This window comes from Apis florea, unplaced genomic scaffold, assembly GCF_048593485.1.
Source record: "Apis florea isolate Af1SG1 unplaced genomic scaffold, ASM4859348v1 contig_2272_pilon, whole genome shotgun sequence".
Classification (NCBI taxonomy): Eukaryota; Metazoa; Arthropoda; class Insecta; order Hymenoptera; family Apidae; genus Apis; species Apis florea.
Window position 1 is genome coordinate 7757840 of NW_028256549.1, and position 23115 is coordinate 7780954.

The window sequence follows — 23115 nt, forward strand, 5'->3', positions numbered from 1 at the left end:
ATACATATCAATACGAGAATGATTTATTGGAATGAAATTTTACTTCGATTAAAATTAACTCTTATCTCTTGTTATTATCTATATTTTTGAATTTAATAAAATTGTAATATTAAAAACATCGTGTTATTTTCATTGGATTATATAATAATATAAATTTATTTTTATTATTATAAAATAAAAATTTTTACGAAGCAAAATTTATTTAAATATTAATTGCAATTTTTTTTATGTTAAAATCTCTTAATGTTTCTGCAAAATTAAAATTATTTGCTAAAGAAAAATACAATAATAAAATATTGATCTCTATTAAAATTGAATGTTTTTCTTTTCTTTAATATATAATACATAATAAAAATTAACTGTTTTAAAAATATCATTAAACTATTATTAAAGAAAATAATAAATTGTACTTTTTGAATAAAATATATATTATCGAATTAGATTATTATCTTATGATTTAAAATATAATTTCTTAAAAAATATATAAATATAATTAGAAATCACTATTAAGTAGATTTAGAAATAACGCATTACATAAATTTATTGCACAACAACCTAATAAATACTATGCACTAGAGTTTCCTAAATTATAATCCCAAAATATCCTGCCCTAAAACTTTCTATTTTAAAACACATTGAAACTTAAAATTCCCTTTTTCTTATCTTAAACGAATTAAAGCAAATTATTCTAAAAATCTATCTGCGAAAATTCAAACAAAACATCAATCACTTTATCTTTTAATTAATCCCCATAATCATTTGACATTTCTCTTCATTTAAATTATTACAATGGCCAAAATTTTATTTATTTATCAGTATTTGTTTTTGTAAATAACTTTGATAAGAAATTCAGATTTTAATCAAGATTTCAATTTTAATGATAATATAGAATTTTTCAAAATAATTTCTTTTTTATTTTCTTGTCTCATGTTGTTTATCGATATCACGCAATCATGTTTCATTAGGATTATTTTTAGAAGCACTCTACAGTATGATTATTAATTCGAACAGCAAATTATTTTCATTGAAACGAAAATTCGAAGAATCTAAAGAGTCATTTTTAAATGAAAAACTATTTTTAAAAAAACATAAATGTCTTTATGCCTTCTCTTAAAAAGCGAATATCTTGAAAGAAATCTTCTAAAGAAATCAACTTTTTTTTGATAATAGAACAAAAACTTCATTTTGAATAGCTTTGAATAGTTTGTATTAAGGAAAGAATTTAAGGGCAATTTTGTAAGAATTTTTGTTGCTTCTTGTTCGAGATATGTAATAGATAAAAATTAACATATAAAAATAAATTTAGAAATGAAAACAATTTTAATCTAATCGATGAACAATCTTGACTTTGAGTGATTGATTCAAAATATCTTATCTATAAGCGAATTTCCATTATGCATCGATTTTAATTAATGATTTAACCCGATTATTTGAAAGCAATATGATAAATTATAGGAAATACATTGATAATGTATGAAATTTTTACGAATAATTATCTTATTTTTGTATTTATTGTTTATTTTAATTACAAAAGAATTTTTCAAATTTTCATTAATAATAATTTTAATCATTCATTAATTAATAATAATTTTATTTTGTTATATAAACATATTGGTAATATTAATTAATTAATTTGAATTTAATTATTACTTTGAATAATTAATTTTTAATATTTTTATTACAATTTGAATTACACACTTTTTAATATAGGGCGTTTCACTTTTATTGAAATTCTATTCACATATTATTAAAAACCAATATTTTATAAACAACGATTATATATTTATAGAACATTTTACAATAAGAAGATATTTATAATACAAAAGAAAAAATTTCAAATGAATTTTATTCTTATTTATGTCGTTTTTTTGTCGATTGATTCTAGAATAATTTCGTCTGACGAAATTCATTTTCAGTTGCACATCTTACTCAAAGTACAAATCAATACGAATTTCGTCATCCAGTTATCCATAGAAAAGTTGAAGTTTAAAGTTCATTGAAGTTCACATGAAATTTTTTTCTTAATTTATTTCGATATATTTGAGAATGAAAAATATTTGATATAAGTTAACAAATAAAAAAAATTTGATAACAATTCATTGAGTTCTCATGAAAAAACGATAAAAATAATCATCAAAATATAATTTCATATAGAAATATAATTTCATCAAAAAAAAAAGAAAAAAAAAGAAAAAATAAATAAATAAATTCGAAAAAAGGAAATTTCTTACGTTATTATAATTTAAACTAAAAGAAAAAATGCCATATGTACATTTTATGTAGTATAATAAGATCAAGAAAAATTCTATTTTAAAGGCATTTTTTTCTAATAAAAAAAAATACCACTTTAATCTAATAATTAACATCAAATTCTCATGCATCTACGTCAAGAAACTTGTTGATAATCGTGACTCAAAGGAATTAATCAACTCATCGCAAATAATTTTCAATTATTTCCATTTCAGTTAATATCATTGACCGATACATACAATTTTGAAAATATCGATTTTTTAAAAATTTTTTATTATTAAATTTATTAAATATATTTGATAAATTTTTTATCAATATGTATAATAAATATGTAAATAAACATTTATCTATATTTTACTTTCTTTTGTATAATTGATTACGCTCGTAATGAATAAAAATATATTTAACGATGATTATAAAAGTATAGCATAACTGTAATTATTTGTAATTGTAACTCAAATATTTGAATATAAATGTTTATAAAATTTAATTCAGTTTATCTACAAAAATATTTGTTTTTAAAAGAAACTTCAAAAAATTATTAAAATATCGAATTGATAACAAATCTGGCGATTTACAAATACTTACCTTTTTCTTTAGTTGTGTAACTCTAGACGTAGAATATAGAACTTGTCCCCTCTACAATTGTGCTTGAATAGTAGACACCTTTTTGCCTCGATATACGCAGAGTCATCCCCACTATTTCCTGAAACCACTTCAAGCGAATGGAATCTCTTACACATCGTAGAGAACCAACGAATGTCGATGTCTTTTTTTATTTCACTCGGACTTATCGTTTCTCACTCTTGCCACGTACTAAACGCACTAAAAATGCGATAATACCGACACTTTCCAACTGTTAGCTATCTCATTAATAGACACAACACAATCTTAACACATGTTTATTATTGGAACATACCATTATATCTTTTATGCAAAGTTATGTAAAAGTATATACCATATATAATATTTTCTCTCTGAAAATTAAAATATTCAAAACTTTAAAACTAATCCTGATGCATCTGTTCGCTGTATTTATTAATACATCAAGATTATTAAGCGAGTGGAGTATAGTAGGGGAGTAGCTAATTAGCAATGAAGCTTTTGTGAGCTCACGGCGCAGAAAGAATTTGTCACACCTAATAAAATGAAATAAAATATGTACATGTATTTTGTAAACACATTCTTATATACATTTGTGTGGAACATACAACATGGATGGAAGTAATAATATATCACGCGATTGTTAGAAACGATAAATTCTTTGGCGATAAATGTAACGCAAAGGCATTGTTTAGAATTGAAATCAATATACGCAATAGAAGAGTGGCATGATATTTGTTGCGAGCCATATGATATCAGTGTAATAATACACAAATTGACTGAAAGATTAATCGAGCGAATTGCGTCTTTGTTTGTTAAGCTGTATAATATTACCGCGAAGAAAAAGAATGAGCACGATGGACGTTGTAAAACAATTATTGAATAAAGTGAGGAATTGTTTCGATCTCAAAAAGGAAAGATATGTTACAATATTTAATCTTTATTGTGTAAAAGTTATTGAATGAAATTGAACGGACAATTGGACAATATTACTTATATAGTAGTAGATAATAAAAATGTTGAATCATCGAAGGTATTCAAGTGTCACGTTTCAAGTTTCTTTTATAAATATCTTAGAAACGTTGCACGTGTTAATGGTCGCATAATCTTGATGCTTGAACTGAAATAACGTAACGATTACGAATATATACTTGAAATTTGTTTAAATCGGCATATCCTTGTATCAATTTATATCACTATCGATTTTCTCAATGTGTGACTTTTTTTTTTTTTTTTTTTTTTTTTTTGATAAAATAAGAAATTGAACATTTTTAAACTTTATATAAGAGCTGGATATCTTTATTATCCTAAAGTATCACTAAGCACGGTTTAAATAGTTTAACTCTCGATTCTTAAACAAGTGGTGTTTGTCTGCTTGTATATAATGGAGTATATAAATGATATTTATCGCTCAATTAATCATTTTATAACTCTGTTAACTACAACATACGTGATCTAGATTAAAGAATAAAAAATGTAAAATAAATATTGTATGAAAGTTGTCACAATTGTAACTTCAAGTTGCAAAAAACAATCAATCAATAATATATATATTATTTCGATTTTATCACAAATCTTTTAAATATTGGCAATAAAATAACCAATTATTTATCAAAGTGGAATTATTAAATTGAAAGTGCAAAAATGATAAAATGATTCCTAGAATTTTATAAGCCTAAAATCCTAACTATTTCATCATTACGATATAACATGTAAAAATAAATAGAACTAACGGTTGAAATCAATTATCGATCGATATAAATTATAACAAGATTACTTTTCAGGATAATAATTAATATTAATTAATTATCGACGATATAAATTCGATATAAATTTTAACGCAACAATGTAACGGAAGCGCCTTGAGTGATGCAATCGTTCCATCGAAATTGTAGGCGCGGAATCGCGTGACCTTTCTGCCCTTGAGAGGACGAGCCTCCATCTCGTACACGGCACATTCACCGATAGCGTTTCGGATAATAACGGAGCGAATGCGGGGAATCACCCCTCTTTTGCCCCTTCCACTAGTCATCTATCCCACCAACGCGGTTACTATGCAGTGCCGTATCACGCATCGTAGAATCCGTAACAAGCAAGAATTAATACAATTTTTAAATTGAAAAGCTCATATATTATTGATTTATCATATATTTGAGTTTATTATGTGACTCGTTATCATCGAATTTCGTGAATGACACGAGGAAAAATGACAGAGAATGTATATAAAATATATTTATACTTTTACTTCTTGTGGGAAATATTTAAGGATATATACAAATTTTTTAAATTTGTATATAATGATAGCTAATATAAACTATAATCATCCAATTGGAACGTATACATTTTCAAATTGACTTGAATCTTATCAGATATGTACAGATACAAATCATGAAAATTAATTGAAGCGAGATACATTATCGATATTAATTTTTTATCGAGTCTAAAAATTTTTTTAAACGACAAAAGAAATATTCTTGTGTGACCAATTAAATAGTTACATTATTGTGAAAAAAAAATTTAATTAATTTTTTCAAATATTTTTTTTTTCATATCAAAGATTTCTTATCTAGTTCCTTAATTAATTTAAATTAAATTTATTTACGAAGAAAATCGATTATTATTAAATTCTACTTTTTATTATATTTTATTATTGAAGTTTCTTTCACTTGAATGATAAATAAATGCGTGAACAATGAAAACGAATTATCGACAACTGTTCAAACAGATCATACGATTAAATATTCAAATTTTCGATCAAATATTATCATATTTTGACGTTAAAAGAATCTTTAAAACAATATCTAAAATATTTTTCAAGGAATTTTTAATAAAATAATAAACCAAAGATACGAACATAATTTTCAAATTATCAAAAAGAAATCAATTAATGCTATAATCAGTGAATTATTCTTCCTGTAATTCTCATATTTAAATTTTTTGTAATTTATAAGATTCGTGTATTCTTAAAAAAAAAAAAAAATAGATTTAATAAATATGATTTAAAATATTAGCGAAAAATTTTCTCGATCGGTATTACGAATCCTGTAGTATCCATCACTGGCCTGTCCGTCTCCTTCATGGCCTCTTTTCTTCCCACCACTAGGACTATCACGTTCGTCCATGGAAGTATAGGTACGCGCGTGAAACAGGCGCCTTCGTGCTAGTAGTCGCGATATAAAACTCGTGAGGCACACTTGTGAACGACAAATCGTACGTGGCTATCTGAACGAAAACGTAGTTACTGTCACGCGCGTGCACGAGAACTCGTGTGTTCGAATTCACAACGGAACGTGTTGCGTAGAGAGAACCGGATTCTCGTAACAATTCCTCGAATCGTATTGTGCTCTTTTTCTATCTTACTTTCTCCCTGGACCGTGTACCGAAAAAGCCTTAAACACGAAGCTTCTAGAGGATCATAGTTCGGGGTACAACAAGGGGAGGGCAATGAAAACGTCGTTATCCTCCAGTGACATGATTAAACAGGAGGTGAGCCAACATGAAGATCGTTCACGAAGTATAGTATGGCTCGTGTAACGAAAGACACAGTCAGTTTTCGTGTCGATCGATGGAATTTCGTTAATATGTTTGTCCTTTTTTCGCTGTGAATTTGTGTTTTGTATGAAAAATGAAAAAAAGAAAAGGGAAAAAAAAAAAAAAAAAAAAAAGAATTGTGTAACAGAATTTATTTAAGAAAAAGGAATTCTATCTTTTTTTTCGAGCTTATTTCTTCATATGTGGCATGTCATCGTTCGTTTGAACTTCGTTCCATGAGAGCAAATTACGAATAGGAATATTTCTACGTCAATTTGCACGTAACGTGTAATGTGTGTTTTACAAATGTGTGAAGCTATGAATCTATTCATCGTAAAGGCAGTTAATTATTACACATGCTTAATTGCATAAAATATTATGATATCTGTATAATTAAAATCTATATAATTAAAGGAACGTGTGAGTGATAAAAAAAAGAAAAAAATGTTTTCAATCGTATCAGCCGATAAGTAAAATAATTTTCACGAATCATGAGATATTTGTGAAACATTTTGTGAGGCGTCTGCTCAGTCGACAACACCGACTGTCACGGGTGTGAAAACGAGTTTGAGTCGAGAAGTTTACAACCGCTGGCTATTACCGAATATCATTTTCATAGAGTGTCTTAGAAACGAATTTAGAACTCGTATTCTTATCGATTGAAATAATCATTGGAAAAAAGGGAAAGTAGCACGCGCGATGTTACCCACGAATGTATATTCAGGATCGATAAACATACGCGATTTTATACATGTATTCTTAATACGTGTGCCACGTACTTATGTATAAGATAACGCGTTAAATATTTTATGGCTTAATAATAAACGAGGATAAAAAAGTTCGAACTTTTTCGAAATGCAATCAATAATAAATTAATTTTCGTTTCTCACACAAATTATAATTTTACGCAGTAAATTTTAATAATTTAATAGCACGTGACTTGTTTAAGAGCATATAATTCAATTTGACAAATAAATTATAAATAGGAAATTTTTTTTTTTTTGAAAAATTACAAACCGTAGAATTTTAATATATTTTATGTGAAATAATATTCGATAATCGAAGTTATGTACTATGCAACGTGTTGCATTGATACACATAACGCAACGGTTTTGTTCGATAACCAAACGGTGATTTCCTGTATTACGGAAAAGCAAATCGTAACTGAAAGTATTTTCGAAAGCTATGTCCAGTAATAATACAAGCATTCGTGATTGCAAAAGGGGTCATTGTACTTTGGAGAAATGTTTTCATCCGCTTTGCCTGCCGGCCTTGACACTCCGACTATGCAACGTGTGCGATACTTTGCCAGAAATAGTAAATAAAAATGGAGTTAATTTGCGCGAAGTAAAACGAAAAGTAGAATAAATTCATTTCTGCTATATATGCGTTTTTAAACACTGTGCATTTTCGTGAAAACATTTAAAATGTAGTTGTTCACTATATTGCATTCCTTCGCTATATAAATATAATTATCATTACTTTGTGAATGAGAATCGATTAAATCTCAATAAGCGGATCGATAATGCTTATTTCGCGGAGGAAGCAATTTCAATGTCTCATTGTGCGTGGATTTGCATACGAGAATATATTGGATAAACGTAGAATATATAAAAAGTCATCAGTTCGACTACTGGTGGCATTTCACCACGTGTACTTATACGAATCACTGTGCATTGGCCTTTGGACATTCTTCCTATAGCGTGCATGTGGCCTGTGTACAGTACATGCATTATACTATTCATTCATAAAGTCCTATTGGTTGGCAAGCGGGTGTGTCGATGACGTCGTTACTAGATCAATGTCATATCTACGAAAAAGAGGGAAATTGGCGGGAGTTTCGAACAAGGGACAAACTATATTTCGTGTATTTAAAGAATTGATAGATGTTTTTGAAATTTCATTAGAGTTTATAAGTAGATTATTAATCATCCTTTATATATTAATTGATAACTATTATTGTTGAAATTTAAATATTTAATATGAATTTCAGAGTTAAAATGGAAATGTAAATTTCCAATCTTCTTCATATTTATAGAGTATTTAATAAAATATTGATTTATTGATCTAATCTTACATATATGTGAAAATGTGAAATATGATTCCATTTTTATTAGGAATTATTAATTTAATTATATCATTAATTACATGAATTTTTAATGAAGTAATAATTATAAAAATTTTGGTTTAAATATTATTGAAAAAATAACTCTTTCGATATATAATGTAGAAGTTATTATATGTATATTTTATTAATTTTTGTTTTAAGTTCTATTGACTTTTCAGAATATATATATAGCGCGAACCGAAAAAAATAAATATCTTCAAATTTCTAATATTTATCCGTTATGGTATACATTTATATTGATTATTTTTTTCATAAATGATAAGAAAATATAACAAAATATTAAATAAATATTATATATCTTATCTAAAAATACTGAAAATGTTTATTTTTAAAAAAATTTTTTTAAAAATAAATATATAACTTTTATAAATGTTGTGAAATGCTGTAAACTACTTAAAAATTTTTGTTTAAAAATATTGATTTTTAAAAATAGATTATTTTTGAAAAACTTTCTGTTTTTTATTATATAAAATTTTTGAAATATCATATATTAAAAGAAATTATCATTTTATAAGAAATCTTAATCATTTCATATATTGATTTTAAAATAACAAAAAATTTAAGCAAAAAAATATATTATAATTGATAATATAAAATCTAATGAACGTTTAAAAATGTGCTTAAAAAAAAAAAAGTTAAAACTTTTAAACCTTTGCTTTATAGCAATTTGAAAAATTAATTAAATTGCCTTTTGTACGTCTTTTTTTCATTGTACATTAAAAAATAATTTAAATTTCTCATTCTATCCTTAAGAAGAATTAACTTAATTCGTTAACAAGACGCCCTCTATACATATCTAACCTAAAGATCCAAAGACATTTGTTTCATATTCGATTGTTCGTGAAAGATTTGTGAAGCGATAATATAGAGAGATGAACGTGCAGTTGCGATGCATTAAACAACGAATCACGAAAACCGCTTTAATAACCCCGATATTCTACATTGACGCAAAATTGTCAAGGCTGTTCGGAGTCGAAAGAGTGCGTCCGCATGCGGCCGATTTCGCTCGAAAACTCTCACGTGCGAACTGTTTACAGCGCAATTATCGATCACGAACTCTGTGCCAATGTGTCATGACCCAAATCGTTCGATGCTTCTTTTGTTCTGTTTGCTTTTTATCACCAATAGAGGGAGCAAGATGGAAATCGATGAAAGTCGATAAAAATTTCGACATTAACGTTCAGGTTAGAGATATCGAAGTCGATCGTGTTCGGAAATATTTAATTTTTTTATGAAAAAAAAAAAAAGGAAAAATAATAACAATAATAATTAGGGATTATTTGGTATTTTTGAATAATAATTTTTCTATAGAAATTATTATGTATTCTATAAGTTTGAATTTTTATTTCGTAAGAATAAAATGAATTTAAGAAAGAAAGGCTGATTAGAATTTTGTTCTCTTTTAGGAATCTTTTCTATTAGAAATATTGAAGAGAAAATATTAATTGATATCTATATGATTAATTTAAGAAAATTAATAACAATTTTTTACGGACGAATAGCTGAAGAGTTAGTTCTTTAACATTGTGTTTAAAAAATACGAAAAAATAAAACAAAATTAAAATATAAATAATTCACTTTGCGATTTGGAAATGAAATCAAAATTTAAATTGAAATTTGAAATATTTACAATTTTTTAATAAATCTTACAATCAAATTATGAATTAAAAAATATATAATATTAAAATATGAATTGCATTTATATTGAATTTTTTCATTTTTTTTTTATTTTTTACTCTTTATAGCTAAATTAATAATTAATAATTAAGTTTATAAAATGATATTACGTGTTGACTCATAATGTTGAAAAATAAAGAATGTAAGATATTTTATAATTTAATATTATTTAAATTTTGTTTAAATTTTAATGTAAAAAAAAAAATTTTTTTTTACATTAAATTTAATATTAAATTTAAATTTAATATTATAAATATTTTTATAAGATAAAAATTGAATCCAGTAATAAAACAAATATAATATATTTTGAAATTTGAATTATATATATTAATAAATAAATGAATAAAATACAAAAATAAAATATTGAAATTATCTAAATGAAAATATAATTAATCTATTAATTTTCTCTATTTTATTTAAAACCGTTTCGTGAATATAAATATTCTGTTGATAATATCTAAAAATGTTATAATTTTCGTACATAAATATTTTAATATATTAAAATTTTTAAATTATCATTTTAAAAAATGATATCAAATATTACTGCTAAAAATTAAATTGTTACAAAAAAGAAATCATAAAGAAAAATTTGTCAGAGTTAATAAAAAACTCTTATCATATCAGTTATAATAGAGTTAGATATCGTAACAGCAATTTGTACGATATATCGTTTGGTAGTTTTTGCTTCTTACTTTTCTATATTTTGAATTATCGTAAGAAACCCAAATTAATTCTTAATTAAAATAAGAAAAATGATGTTAATTAGCAGTAGTAGTAAATAAAGCTTTAATTAATCGCTTAATTTTATAATTGTCTTGAAAGTTTTACATGTATTATTATACAAGAAAAATTAGAAAAATATAATTTTTTTTTCTATCATTGATTCTTTATAAAGATAAATCCTAATTTATACGTGAACGAAATAAAATAAAATTCAATAGATTTTTATTCCGTGCATATTAATCATAAATTTATTACAAATTGAATTACAAAATTATATTTTAAATTAAATATTATTTTTAAAATTAAATTTTTTATTTTAAAAAATTAAGAAACACGTTATTAATTCTTTATTTTACAAATTTAATTATATTATTTTTATCTAAAATATAATCATTTTATGTCGAAAGATAATGCACTGAGAATTATTTTGAAATTACAAACTATTTGCATTATTAAAAAAAAAAAAAATCTACATACAATAAGACAAAATTAGAAACATATAGAAATTTATTTACAAACTAAATATTGAAATAACTGTTTCAAAATTAAATTATTTACATTTCTGAAAGTAATTATTAAATCAATTACATTTATAACAAATAATTATTTTAACTATAAGCTATTACATATAAATGTTATACTTATATAATAATAATAATATATAAATGTTATAATTAACATTGTATAATTAACTTTTTACGTTTCGAGACTTTCGAGGAATATGTTTACTATATAAAAAGTTTTTAATATTACTATATGAAAGTTTTTAATATACAGAAATAAATTTTATGTTATAGATTAATGCGGTAACGTTTCATTTCGTTAAAAGTTTGATATAAATTTCATAATGTTTTTTTTTTTTATCAAAATAATAATAATAAAAAAAAAAGAACACTTTTCACAAAGAAAAAAATATATACAGGAATGCCAAAAATTATAGATATTAAAAATTTTTAATTGCAAAAAATAGTATTGTAATTTTTAAAAAAATAAGAGCTCTATAAAGATTGTGGCTAATATTCGAAGTGACAAAAAAAATATATTTAATACAACGTGTCTATTATAATGTTTATTGTAATTAAAATATTTGTCCATTTCCCTTTCTTTATAGATGTTTAAAAATTCGAATTTTTTGGAAAAATAAACAATGTAATTTAAAATTTTTCAATAACGAAATTTCTCGAAATATACAATAAAAAAATAATAAATTACAATAAAAATATAAAAATATAGTCCTATCGTTTTATTATTTATTTATATTAAATAAGAAATTTTTTTATTTTAAGATACGAATTTAATTAATAAAAACAACAAATATAATAATCGTTAATGTTATTTTTTTTAATTGTTATTATTAATTTTTTAAATCTGAAATACGAATTTTTGTTAAAATTTTTTTATTCATTATGAAATAATATTTTTTTCAAAAATATTGAAATTAGAAAAAAAGTTTTAAAATATGAATAGCGCGATAGAATTATTGTTTTTTTGCTATTGGATACGACAATACGAATTTCTGACCTATTTTTGAAATTCAAAGCTCGAGCTTTGTGCGAAGCTATATGTATCAAAGGACAGAATTGATCGATAAAGAGTAGGAATGAGAAAAGAAGAAAAAATATAACCGCGTATATCTTTCGACCTACATTTAAATTTCTAACTAAAATTTATATATAATGTTTAAATTATATATATATAGATTATTGATTTTATATAACATGTAATAATAAGAAAAACCAAATTTTTTTTCTATAGATGATTGATTCTGTGATTTTTTTTTTAAATTAATAAATGTTTGTATATTATATTATATTGGATTGAAAAATTCTTTGGGAGATTAAAGAAAGTGAAAGGGAACACAAAAGCATGTAGACGTAAATTCATTTCACGAAGGTCAATTTATAAACCAGTTTTTTCATTTTAAGATTATTTCAAATTGATTTAAGATCATTTAGATTGACAGATTAAATATTTTCTAAACTTTTATATAAAATTCTCCAATTGATTATAGTTTTTTAAATATAAATAGAAATTTAAATTAATATATAAGTTCATCATTTTAAAGTAAAATTTAAATATATAATATTTAAAGATTTTCAACGAAGAAAGAAAGAAATGATCCGAAGAAATTGTCAGAAAGCTTTAAAAAATCATTTCATCATCTTTTCATTGATAGTACTTCAATGTAAATCGTTTCTTTCTTTAACAGATCCTTTGATGTTTAAATGTTCTTCAATAGAAACCTATTAAGTCGATATTCAAGTTTATATATTAAATAATATAGATCAACAATAGTTTTTTTAAGTTCAAAAGTTAATAAAATCCAAATATACATTTAAATAAGTTCAACGAAGAACATGTTAAAATTTAGATAATTATAATAATTTTTAAAAAATTTCCAATTCTCAATATTATAAACTTCAATAGATTAAACTGTATTTATTTAAGCTTACATTTTCATAAATATTACTAAACAACGTTTCGTTATCAAATATTTTGCCTAACGTATTTTATATATGTATTAAATATAATTTATATATATTTGCATATTTAAATTTCCCGCGTTTTAATCATAATTAATTTATCTCTCGGTTAAATGTATTTTTTTAATGTTTAAATATTTCAACAATAGATAGATTATAATTAATAAATTAAATATCATCATATCATCATATCTCTTTTCATTGTCGATAACTCGCCACTCTCTTCATAATTGTCCTCGACTATTGTTCCGGTTTGACCGCCCGATTTTCTTTGCATGCGCGCGCATCTGTGCACGTGAAGCGGAGTAGAAGTGTACAGGAAACTCCACGTGCATTCCTTTGATTCGGTCGGTCGAGAATGGACAATTATCCCTCAAAATGTATTCGTACGATGAAATCTACTTTGCAGTGTGCACAAATTCGTATTTCGAGTCTCGATTTATATTAAAACAACGATATTAAAATATTAATTTCACGAATCAAAGAAGATAGTGACAAAACAATAATTAATTTTCGATCGTAATATTTTATGAGATGAATTTATTTAATATTGGTATAGATAATATATATTAATAAATAAATTTACAATATAATATTAAATAAAATTAATTAATACGTTAATTTCGTGATTGGACAATAAAATCTAATTTTAGATTTTGAATATGATATATATAGAATCTATCTCGATCTATATTTAATCTTCTAGATAGGCATGATAGAAACGATATAAGAGAAAAATATATAAAACATGATGGAAAGATGAAATTTAATATTTTAATAATAATTATCGCATGTTTTTCTTTTAATCTATAATTTTCCATATAAGAATAAATTTAATAAAATCAAATTATATTAATATAATTTATTTTCTTTAATTTGATTAAAAAAAAAATACTAATTATATATTTTAACTTAGTGATGGTTCCCAATTTGTAAATCAAACAATTAATTTTTAATATTTATTTCAAAATAAAAATATTATTATATTTTCAAATGTTATTGTTAAATAATTTATAGAAAATGTTTTGCGATAACAAAACTATATTAAATTTTTTTTATCTATACTCATACGTAACGTATAGATAAGAAAAAAAATGTTAATATATATACTTTAAGTATCTTTAAAAAATCAATTCTAGAGGCTAAAAAAAAAAAAAAAAAAAAAAAATATTAAGACTTATTCTGGAGAAACAGAGTGACGAAGATAGAACTCTCATTCTATGTATTAGATATTAACATTCTGGATATAGAAAAAGAAAATTTAAATAATAAACATAGTTTTATATAATAGTAAATAATAATGTTGCACGAGTTATTGATATTCGAATGTCACGAAAAAGGATCGAAATTTAAAGAAAGATAGATCTAGTTGAATATATGACAAATATAATAAATATATAATATCGAGTTATGCAATATGCAGCTGCACTATCGATGCACACGCATGCATGTACATAGAAATCTTACTGAAGGTCAATTCGTAAATAGTATGACTACTATACTCAAATCGATAATCCGTTACTATTTCCATTTTTACAGATTAGAGATATTTGTAAAGACCTGATCCTCCCAGATGAGAAACTTCGACAGCTTATGGATACATTGAACGACCAATTACATAAAGGTCTAGCTAAGGATACGCATGCAACTGCGACTACGAAATGCTTCCCCACCTACGTTCAAGATCTTCCCCAAGGCACAGGTAAGAGAACACGTAGAATTCATATAATCGATATTAGAATCGATTGTAGAAAGGAATGATTGAGTTGAAACGAGAAGAGTTGATGAAATGTTGTTTGCTTAACGAAAGAAGTTTTATTAAGTTTTATCGAAGTTATTTCGTTCGTATCATTGCATAATACAATATATACAGTTTTTCATTTTAGTTCTATTAAAGTGATAAGAGTTATTTTTCAATTATTGATTGTATTGAATTATGATTCTTGTTGATTTATAACTTTTATAGAGGATATTGTTCAATTTTACTTTTTTTTTTGAGTTACTAACTTTTTATTGAGTTATTTATTCAATAAAAATTGCTTTCGAGATATTGATTTATGTATATTATGTTATAGATATTATAACATAAACGGGAGTTTGTTATAAATGACATTTTTACATGTTTGTTGATTGTATTGTGTTATAAATATTATTTTCATTTAACGTTTCAGAAATTTTAATTTTCATTGAAATTGCCAACTTTTTGTTAAATTTTTTTTTTAAATAATTTCTTTCTTTTAACATTATTAATTTATTTATTTAAAATGAATAGTAGACTAGACCGAATCAGTAATTTTTATTAACATATATAATATTTTTTATTAACAAATGTTCATATATTAAAATTAGAAAGTACATACCTGAGAAATTATTTAAATAAATATATATATAAAAAAAAAGTAACATAAAAAATTATCCTACTTGAAATGTATAATAACGAAATAATCTTAAGAAAAATCATTTATTCATTCAAACTAATCCAACACATGATAATTTTAAATAACCAAATTAGTCAAATAATAATATATAATTATTATTTTTCAAATAATTTATTTGGATATGAATACCCAATCTTGATAAAAGTATCTTAATCTTTTTTAAATTTAATGACAAAATATTGAATTTTGCTATTCTTTTTTTCATACCATCTTTCTCCATAATTTGAACAATAATATATAATCTTCATTATTCTTTCTCTCCCTGATATAAAATTGATTATTCGTTGTCGGTTTACAGAGAAGGGTAACTTTTTGGCCCTGGATCTTGGAGGAACGAATTTCAGAGTGCTGTTGATCACTCTGGATAATCAGAGTTTCGACATGAAGAGTAAAATTTATGTTATACCGCAAAGTTTAATGGTGGGAACCGGTGGACAACTCTTCGACCACATAGCTCAATGTTTGGCTATGTTCATCAAGGACTTGAATCTTCAGCATGAAGTTCTACCTCTTGGGTTTACTTTTAGCTTCCCATTGGATCAGCATGGGCTAACCAAAGGCTATTTGGTCAGGTGGACGAAGGGATTCAGTTGTGATGATGTAATAGGTGAAGATGTAGTTGAATTACTTGAGAAGGCGATTAAGAAAAGAGGTGTAAGTATAGTATTCCTGTACTTGATTCAATCAGAGATCAGTGCAATGACTTTTTATAAGCTCCCCTTTTATCTAAACATTTACCATCAACTAAACTAATTTACCAATCGACTGACTGATTATAGATTGCCCATTAATTGATCATTGTCTAACAATTGACTTACTATTATAAGTGATCATTGATTGTTCATTAATTGACTATTAAATTATCAACCAACTGCTGACTAATGGAATCACTGGTTATGATCACATTAACTGATCTGATCATTAACAATCAAATAAATGACCGATCACAAAATTGTAATTCTTTGGACTGAAAGATTTCATGATGATTATATGGAATTTTATTTGAATACTTAGGACATTTTTTTTTTTTTTTTTTGGAAAGTTATTTTGATATTTTGATTATTCTTTTTTTCTTTCTTTATCTCATTTATTTTGTAGAGCTTTGGACTAATTGAAATATCAATATTGTAGTAAATTATCTTTTAAAATAAAAAAAATTGAAGGATATCTTATTTTCTTTATTTTATATTGAAAATCATGCAATTTAAAATAAAAATTTATGGAAATTGGAATAATTTAATGATTTCAATTAATTTTCACATGTATATAAAGTTAAAAAGTGTATTAATAAAAAAGTTAATCCTAAATTGCACGACCGATAGGATCATATATTTTATTTAAAAAAAAAAAAAAATTAAAATATAAATATCATGAATTTTCTAAATTAATCAACAGTTTAGTAACAGCGTTAATGAATAATGAGATTCGAAAACAATGATAAGAACGATTGTTTATATATATATATCTGTGTGTGTGCAGCTAATTTGAAAATATTAACTATGATTTATTGTACAGGATGTGAAAATCCAGATATGCGCCATTTTGAATGACACTACCGGCACTTTGATGTCATGCGCTTGGAAAAACAAGAATTGCCGTATTGGATTAATTGTCGGTACGTGAATAAAAAAAAAAAAAAAAATGATTGAATTTTGATTTCTTTCTCTACTATAATAATACACATCTTTTTAAAATTTTCGCATACAACTTTTTACAAGAAAGAGAATTTTCATAACATTTCTTTTGATAAATTTTTTTCAAAAATTTTGTTCTTCTAATTTTTATTTCTACGCATATTTCGAATATTCACGCAAAAAAGAATTTAAGTGTTATCATTTTGATAATGAATCAATCGAATATTGTAAAAATAACATCTTGTGATTGATCTTGATCTGATAATTCAATGTGAAACGAACTTTCTAATGTGAATTTTTTCATACAATTTTAATGTTTTTTTCTATCCAGTTAAAATATACAATATTCATAAATTATTTATTTTTCATAATTTCATGAAATATTTATTTTCTAAAGGAAAGAAAATAAAAAGTCTTTTTAAAAAAAATATATATATTATTTATTACTTCTGTTATATTACTTTGTTAATTTAATAAATTCATTGCATGCAAGTTTATATAGTAATGGAATATCTAAATGTTCGTTTTTTATTTGTCCATCTAAATATTCCATCAGAAAGTTAATTTAATTGCATTTAATATTATTATAGCTAGTTTAAGAATTAAAGGGAAACAACTTTATCAAACTTTATGATATTAACAAACAAGTATCTTCCAAGATTTCTAATACTTTTTATTTTTTTTTTTTTTTTAAATCAGGAACTGGTACCAACGCCTGCTATGTGGAAAAGATAGAGAACATAGAAACCGTGTATCCAGAAAACGTGTTACCAGGAAAACCTAAAATGCTGATCAATATCGAGTGGGGTGCCTTCGGTGAAGGTACACTCCTTGATTTTCTTACAACAGACATCGATCGTGATGTCGACCAGAATTCGATTAATCCTGAGAAACAAGTGTTCGAGAAGATGATCTCGGGCATGTATATGGGAGAATTGGTAAGGTTGCTCATTGAGAAAGCGATAAACGCTGGACTATTGTTTACCGGAAAGCCTATCAACGAGCTCAAAAAACGTGGAAGATTCTACGCGAAATACGTTTCAGAAATTGAAAAGTGAGTATCGAGAATGATTAAATTTTAAACCTGAAATTTGTATATAAATAAGGACGAAATGAGAAATATCGAAATTATTTGCGATCATTTTCTAGTATTGAAAAAACTAATTTTTCAATAATTTAGTTACGTTAGAGATGTATATTCTATATAAATTAATATGCAAAAAATATATTTTATATTTTGAAATATTTATTGTTGTTTTTATTGTTTATTATATTATAAATTTCTTCACGTCACGTAAAATCAATTTTACAAAATTTTCTTTGATCTATTGCGAAATCTGAATTTCTTTTTATCGTTCAAAATTAATTTTACACAGTACAAAGAAGCATTACTTTGAGACAGAAATTATATTATTTCAAGTTATTATAATATGATTTGTAAGCAATTTTTTCAAAACCTCAAATGAAAGGCAAATGTTAGATATGTCACAAGTAAGGATATTCGTTTCTACGTTTTTGTTTTTTCAATCCATAAGTAATTAAAAAATGAAATATATAAATATAAAAATGAGAAATAGAAATTTTAATTAAAATTTTTTATAAACACTTTGGAATAATTTAAGAATGTTTCGTTTTATAAATTACGAATTTAATCCTTCTTTTTCGTTGCAGCGATCCTAATGGGAAATATACAAATTGTCGCGAAGTATTGGCAGAATTGGGATTGCGAAATGTCACTGATCAAGACTGCGAGAACGTTAAGTACATTTGCTCTGTTGTATCAAGGAGAGCAGCTCACTTGGCCAGCGCTGGAATCGCCACATTGTTGAATAAAATGGGCGAAGAAAATGTCGTCGTTGGAATTGATGGCTCGGTATATAGATATCATCCACACTTTCACGATCTTATGACCGAGAAGATAAGCCAATTACAGAATCATAAGGTAAGAAGAATAAAAACATTTTTCTCTCTTTCTCTCTCAGATTTTCCCTTGCTCTATTTTCAGTTTTAATATATAGGATTTATTTGTATATTTTAATAATTTAATTTAATTAAGAAAATATGAAAATAATATATGCAATTATTTTATCAATACAAAATATCGAATATTGTTCGAGCTGAAAGAAAATTAAATTTTAACTTATTTTAAACTTCCAAAGTTCTGAAGGAATAAAAAAGTATTAATTAAAATTTCTGTTTCATTTTTGAAGCAAAATTATTAAGTGATTTTTTTCAATAATTGTTGAAATATAAATTGAGATATTTAAAAAAAACTACTGCATATTTTTCTCACTTATCATTATGCGAATTATATTGATATATAAATCTTTACTCCAAAGTCTTTGATATTTTTTCCCTACGAATAAAATATTTGACTAGAAAAATATATATATTTATTTTAATCTATCTTATAAAGTATGAGATGTATAAAAAAGATATAAACAATCTAAACCTTATTTAGAGTAAGATCGAATAGCATAAAAAAAAAAAGTCATCAAGTTTCTTGGCGATATCTTTTTTAAAAAGACTTTGAAAAATGAATTTATTTATTACTCTTTAAAAACCTTAATATTTCTAAATTAAAATTTCGATTTATTTAATTTAAACATATTTATTTTGAATTTTTTTTTTTAATATAATTGAGATAATTTTTTGCATTGTCAATTTGTACTTGTATCAATGATATTTCTTTTATTTTACAGTTCGAATTAATGCTCTCGGAGGATGGTAGCGGTCGTGGAGCGGCGCTGGTCGCCGCAGTGGCCGCTGGGAATCGGTGAAGACAACGGTTGTGCCACATCTCCTTAGTTTAGATTAAATTAAGTTATATGCAGTAACAATACAAATTTGACACACCATTAATATAATAACGTACACAAAAAAAAAAAAAATATATATATGAAGTCATGCGTATGTGCCGAAGAAGAAGTCAAAGAAAACTAGCTACTATTAAACTAAAGAAAAAGATAGGCAAATAGACGAACGAGTGAAATTCTGTCTGTAGGAACGAATGAAACGAGGAATGCGAAAGAGTGTATCTGTATGCGCATGCGTGAGCGAGTGAAAGAGCGAAAGATAGAAAGAGAGAGAGAGAGAGAAAGATAAAACATAGCCTAACACAAGAAGACTTGGAAGCAACAGTACTTGAATTAAATACTTACGAATTGACAAATTATGTGTTACCAGATAAGGAAAAAAAAAAAAAAAAAAAAAAAGAAAGAAAATAGACAAAATTCATAATTAAAAGCTCTCGTCTAAAAGCAAACATGGTTGCACAACAAACAAACGAATAAATAAAATGAAATGTAACAAAAGTCTTATTATTGCAATCTGTGCAGCCAGATATGTAGATGGCGCCTCTAAGCAAACATTTGAAGGAAACTCAACCGTTTGTCTTTGAGACAAACAATCGAATTGTAGTGATATCAATGGGATGTTGGCGATGATAACGATTGATCTTCCTTCTTAATAGAAACAGACATGGTTCTACGAGCTGATTCTCTTATGTTTCGCCATTTCTTCTTCATAGAAGAGGATAAATAGAAACGGACGGATCCTTGATTAACATAGAACACGATTTATAAATTAGTATTTGTATTGTCGTTTTATTCGTATAGAATAATCTTATTATATTACAAAATATACGATTGATCGATCAAACCGAGCAATTGAGAACGAGTGAACGAGGATAAGAGAGTATCAGAGTACGTATAAATGAGTGTCAGAGTATATTGTATAAATGAGATTATATAAGAGACAAATAACGAAGAGAGAGCGAGAGACAGTAGATATTGGAGGATGTGTGCAAACAGTTTATTAGACAGTGTAATAATGTTTTAAGGGATTAGGCGGTTTGAAATATTTTTAGATTTATAGGTTTACTGAGGTGTCGTGCACGTTCAACGTGTTCGTGTTCTTTTATTGTTATTGATAATTACGATGAGGCAAATATATACATTTTACAACATTGTCTCGAGAACGATCCCTCGAAGACTAAGTATACATCGACTAAATTAAAATTATGACGTGCAAAAAAGGAGAAACAAAATTTTTAAAAAAATAAATTATGGAAATCAGAATATGTATGTGTGTGTGTGTGTATATGAATAGGTGATTAATGACAACATTAATCAATTTCAATCGTAACTCTCTGTTTCCGCCATTCTTTCGTGTCAGGGAAATGAATATTCCTTTGGAGATTCAAAGATCGATGGAGACAAAGTAACATAAAGAGAGGAACACTTAAATAATAAAAATAAAAGATAGAACACTTATGTGTCACTCATGAAAATACTTAAATTTTTTTAACGATGAGAAGGGATTTTATATCTCTCTCATTAAAAAGAAAAAATTACCCAAAATTTCCTTTCACCATTTTAGAAAAATAATAAACTGCAACTGCAAAGTTTGGCCGTTCATTCCTTTACAATAAAATCGATTCTGGCAAGATGTAAATTAAACAAAGAATCATCTATCTCCATCTATCTATACTCCAAAGTTCTCTTCTTGCCCCTCTCGTGCGCGACTCGAAAGCTCGTGAGCCTCGCCTCGATTGTCATTCAGATCGCATTCTCAAATTACGAAACCGCGGTGGCTGTTAGTCAAAAGTTTGGCCAGGACGAGGAGGAACGTTATCGAGTTCGTGTTGACGTAACATAGAGACACATTTGTACTTATTCTCATCGAAAAGATAAGATTTTCTGGCGATATCGAAAAGAAAAAAAAAGAAAAGAAAAGAGAAGGGAAGTGAATTTCAATTGTCGCTAACGAAGATTCTCCTTCCTCGGTCGAATTCCCTCCTCGAGTCGAGTCGAATCGAACGTTCCCTTGCTGGTCTCTCGTTATCGATGCTGCGACGACTGTGGAGGCTGAAAGTGGTGAGTAACAGAGCCACGCTAGTATATTTAGCACGCGATCACGCGGATCCACGTGAGTTTCGATTTAGACGATTGTAGCCATTTATGATATCGATACGTCACGTCGTCACGTATTTTATTGATTGAAAAGCAATGTGAAGACAAATATCATTAGTGTTGTTTCCAGTTTCCACACCGGTGACGATGTCTGATTCGATAGGTTTATATTATTGACTATGTGATATACGAATGAATGATGAACCATTGTAAGGAGTAAGAGATTATTGGGATATGTTTAAAAAGTAGTGAATATGTTTAGAACGTTTATCCAGGAGGGATAATAAATATTCTATGTAAAAAAACAAAAAAAAAAAAAAAGAAGAAAATCAAAAATATAAAATAGGATTTTTTTTCATTTTGAAGAAAAGTTGTGCAATAATAATATTACATAAGGAGTTATAGGGAATATATAATAAAATTTTAAATTCGATCTTGCAATCAAATTTAAGGGGAAAAATTAATCAAAGAGAAATAAATAATTGTGAGTGAAATAGTGAAATGAGAATTGTTTGAATGCGTATACTCGACACAATTTTCAAAAATATCGATTTTCCCGAAAACGAAGTCATAAATAAAGAAAAACTCTAGTCTTCTTCATCCGCTTATTTTTTTATCGTTATCAAAATAGCCAATGTAAATGTGTCGAATCATTAATTACCGGTGCAAAATGATCGAGTTTGTAGTGTTTTAATTAATATAATTAAAAAGAAAAAAAAAATGACGATAATCGTA

General features: G+C 25.5%; 2 protein-coding genes across 6 annotated transcripts in view; one reads left to right on the plus strand and one right to left on the minus strand.

Moving 5' to 3' along the window:
- The window catches only part of Hex-A (Hexokinase A), a 45744-nt gene extending 24963 nt beyond the window's left edge, over positions 1–20781 (plus strand). For 4 of the 5 annotated variants that reach the window (XM_086902825.1, XM_086902824.1, XM_086902823.1 and 1 more), the window contains 6 exons: positions 14935–15097; positions 16132–16487; positions 17349–17448; positions 18167–18521; positions 19139–19409; positions 20170–20781. In XM_086902825.1, the coding sequence (XP_086758951.1) occupies positions 14935–15097; positions 16132–16487; positions 17349–17448; positions 18167–18521; positions 19139–19409; positions 20170–20247 (1323 nt within the window). In that variant the 3' untranslated portion in view covers positions 20248–20781. Of the gene's footprint in view, positions 1–5973; positions 6340–14934; positions 15098–16131; positions 16488–17348; positions 17449–18166; positions 18522–19138; positions 19410–20169 lie in introns of those variants that run through there. The other variant, XM_031918021.2, reaches the window with a different exon arrangement.
- Positions 1–23115, minus strand: part of LOC100866935 (BRISC complex subunit FAM175B) — a 61850-nt gene that overhangs the window by 29685 nt on the left and 9050 nt on the right. The window contains exon 2 of the mRNA XM_086902828.1: positions 2839–2965. The gene's annotated coding sequence lies outside the window, so the exon portion shown is untranslated. The remainder of the gene's footprint in view (positions 1–2838; positions 2966–23115) is intronic.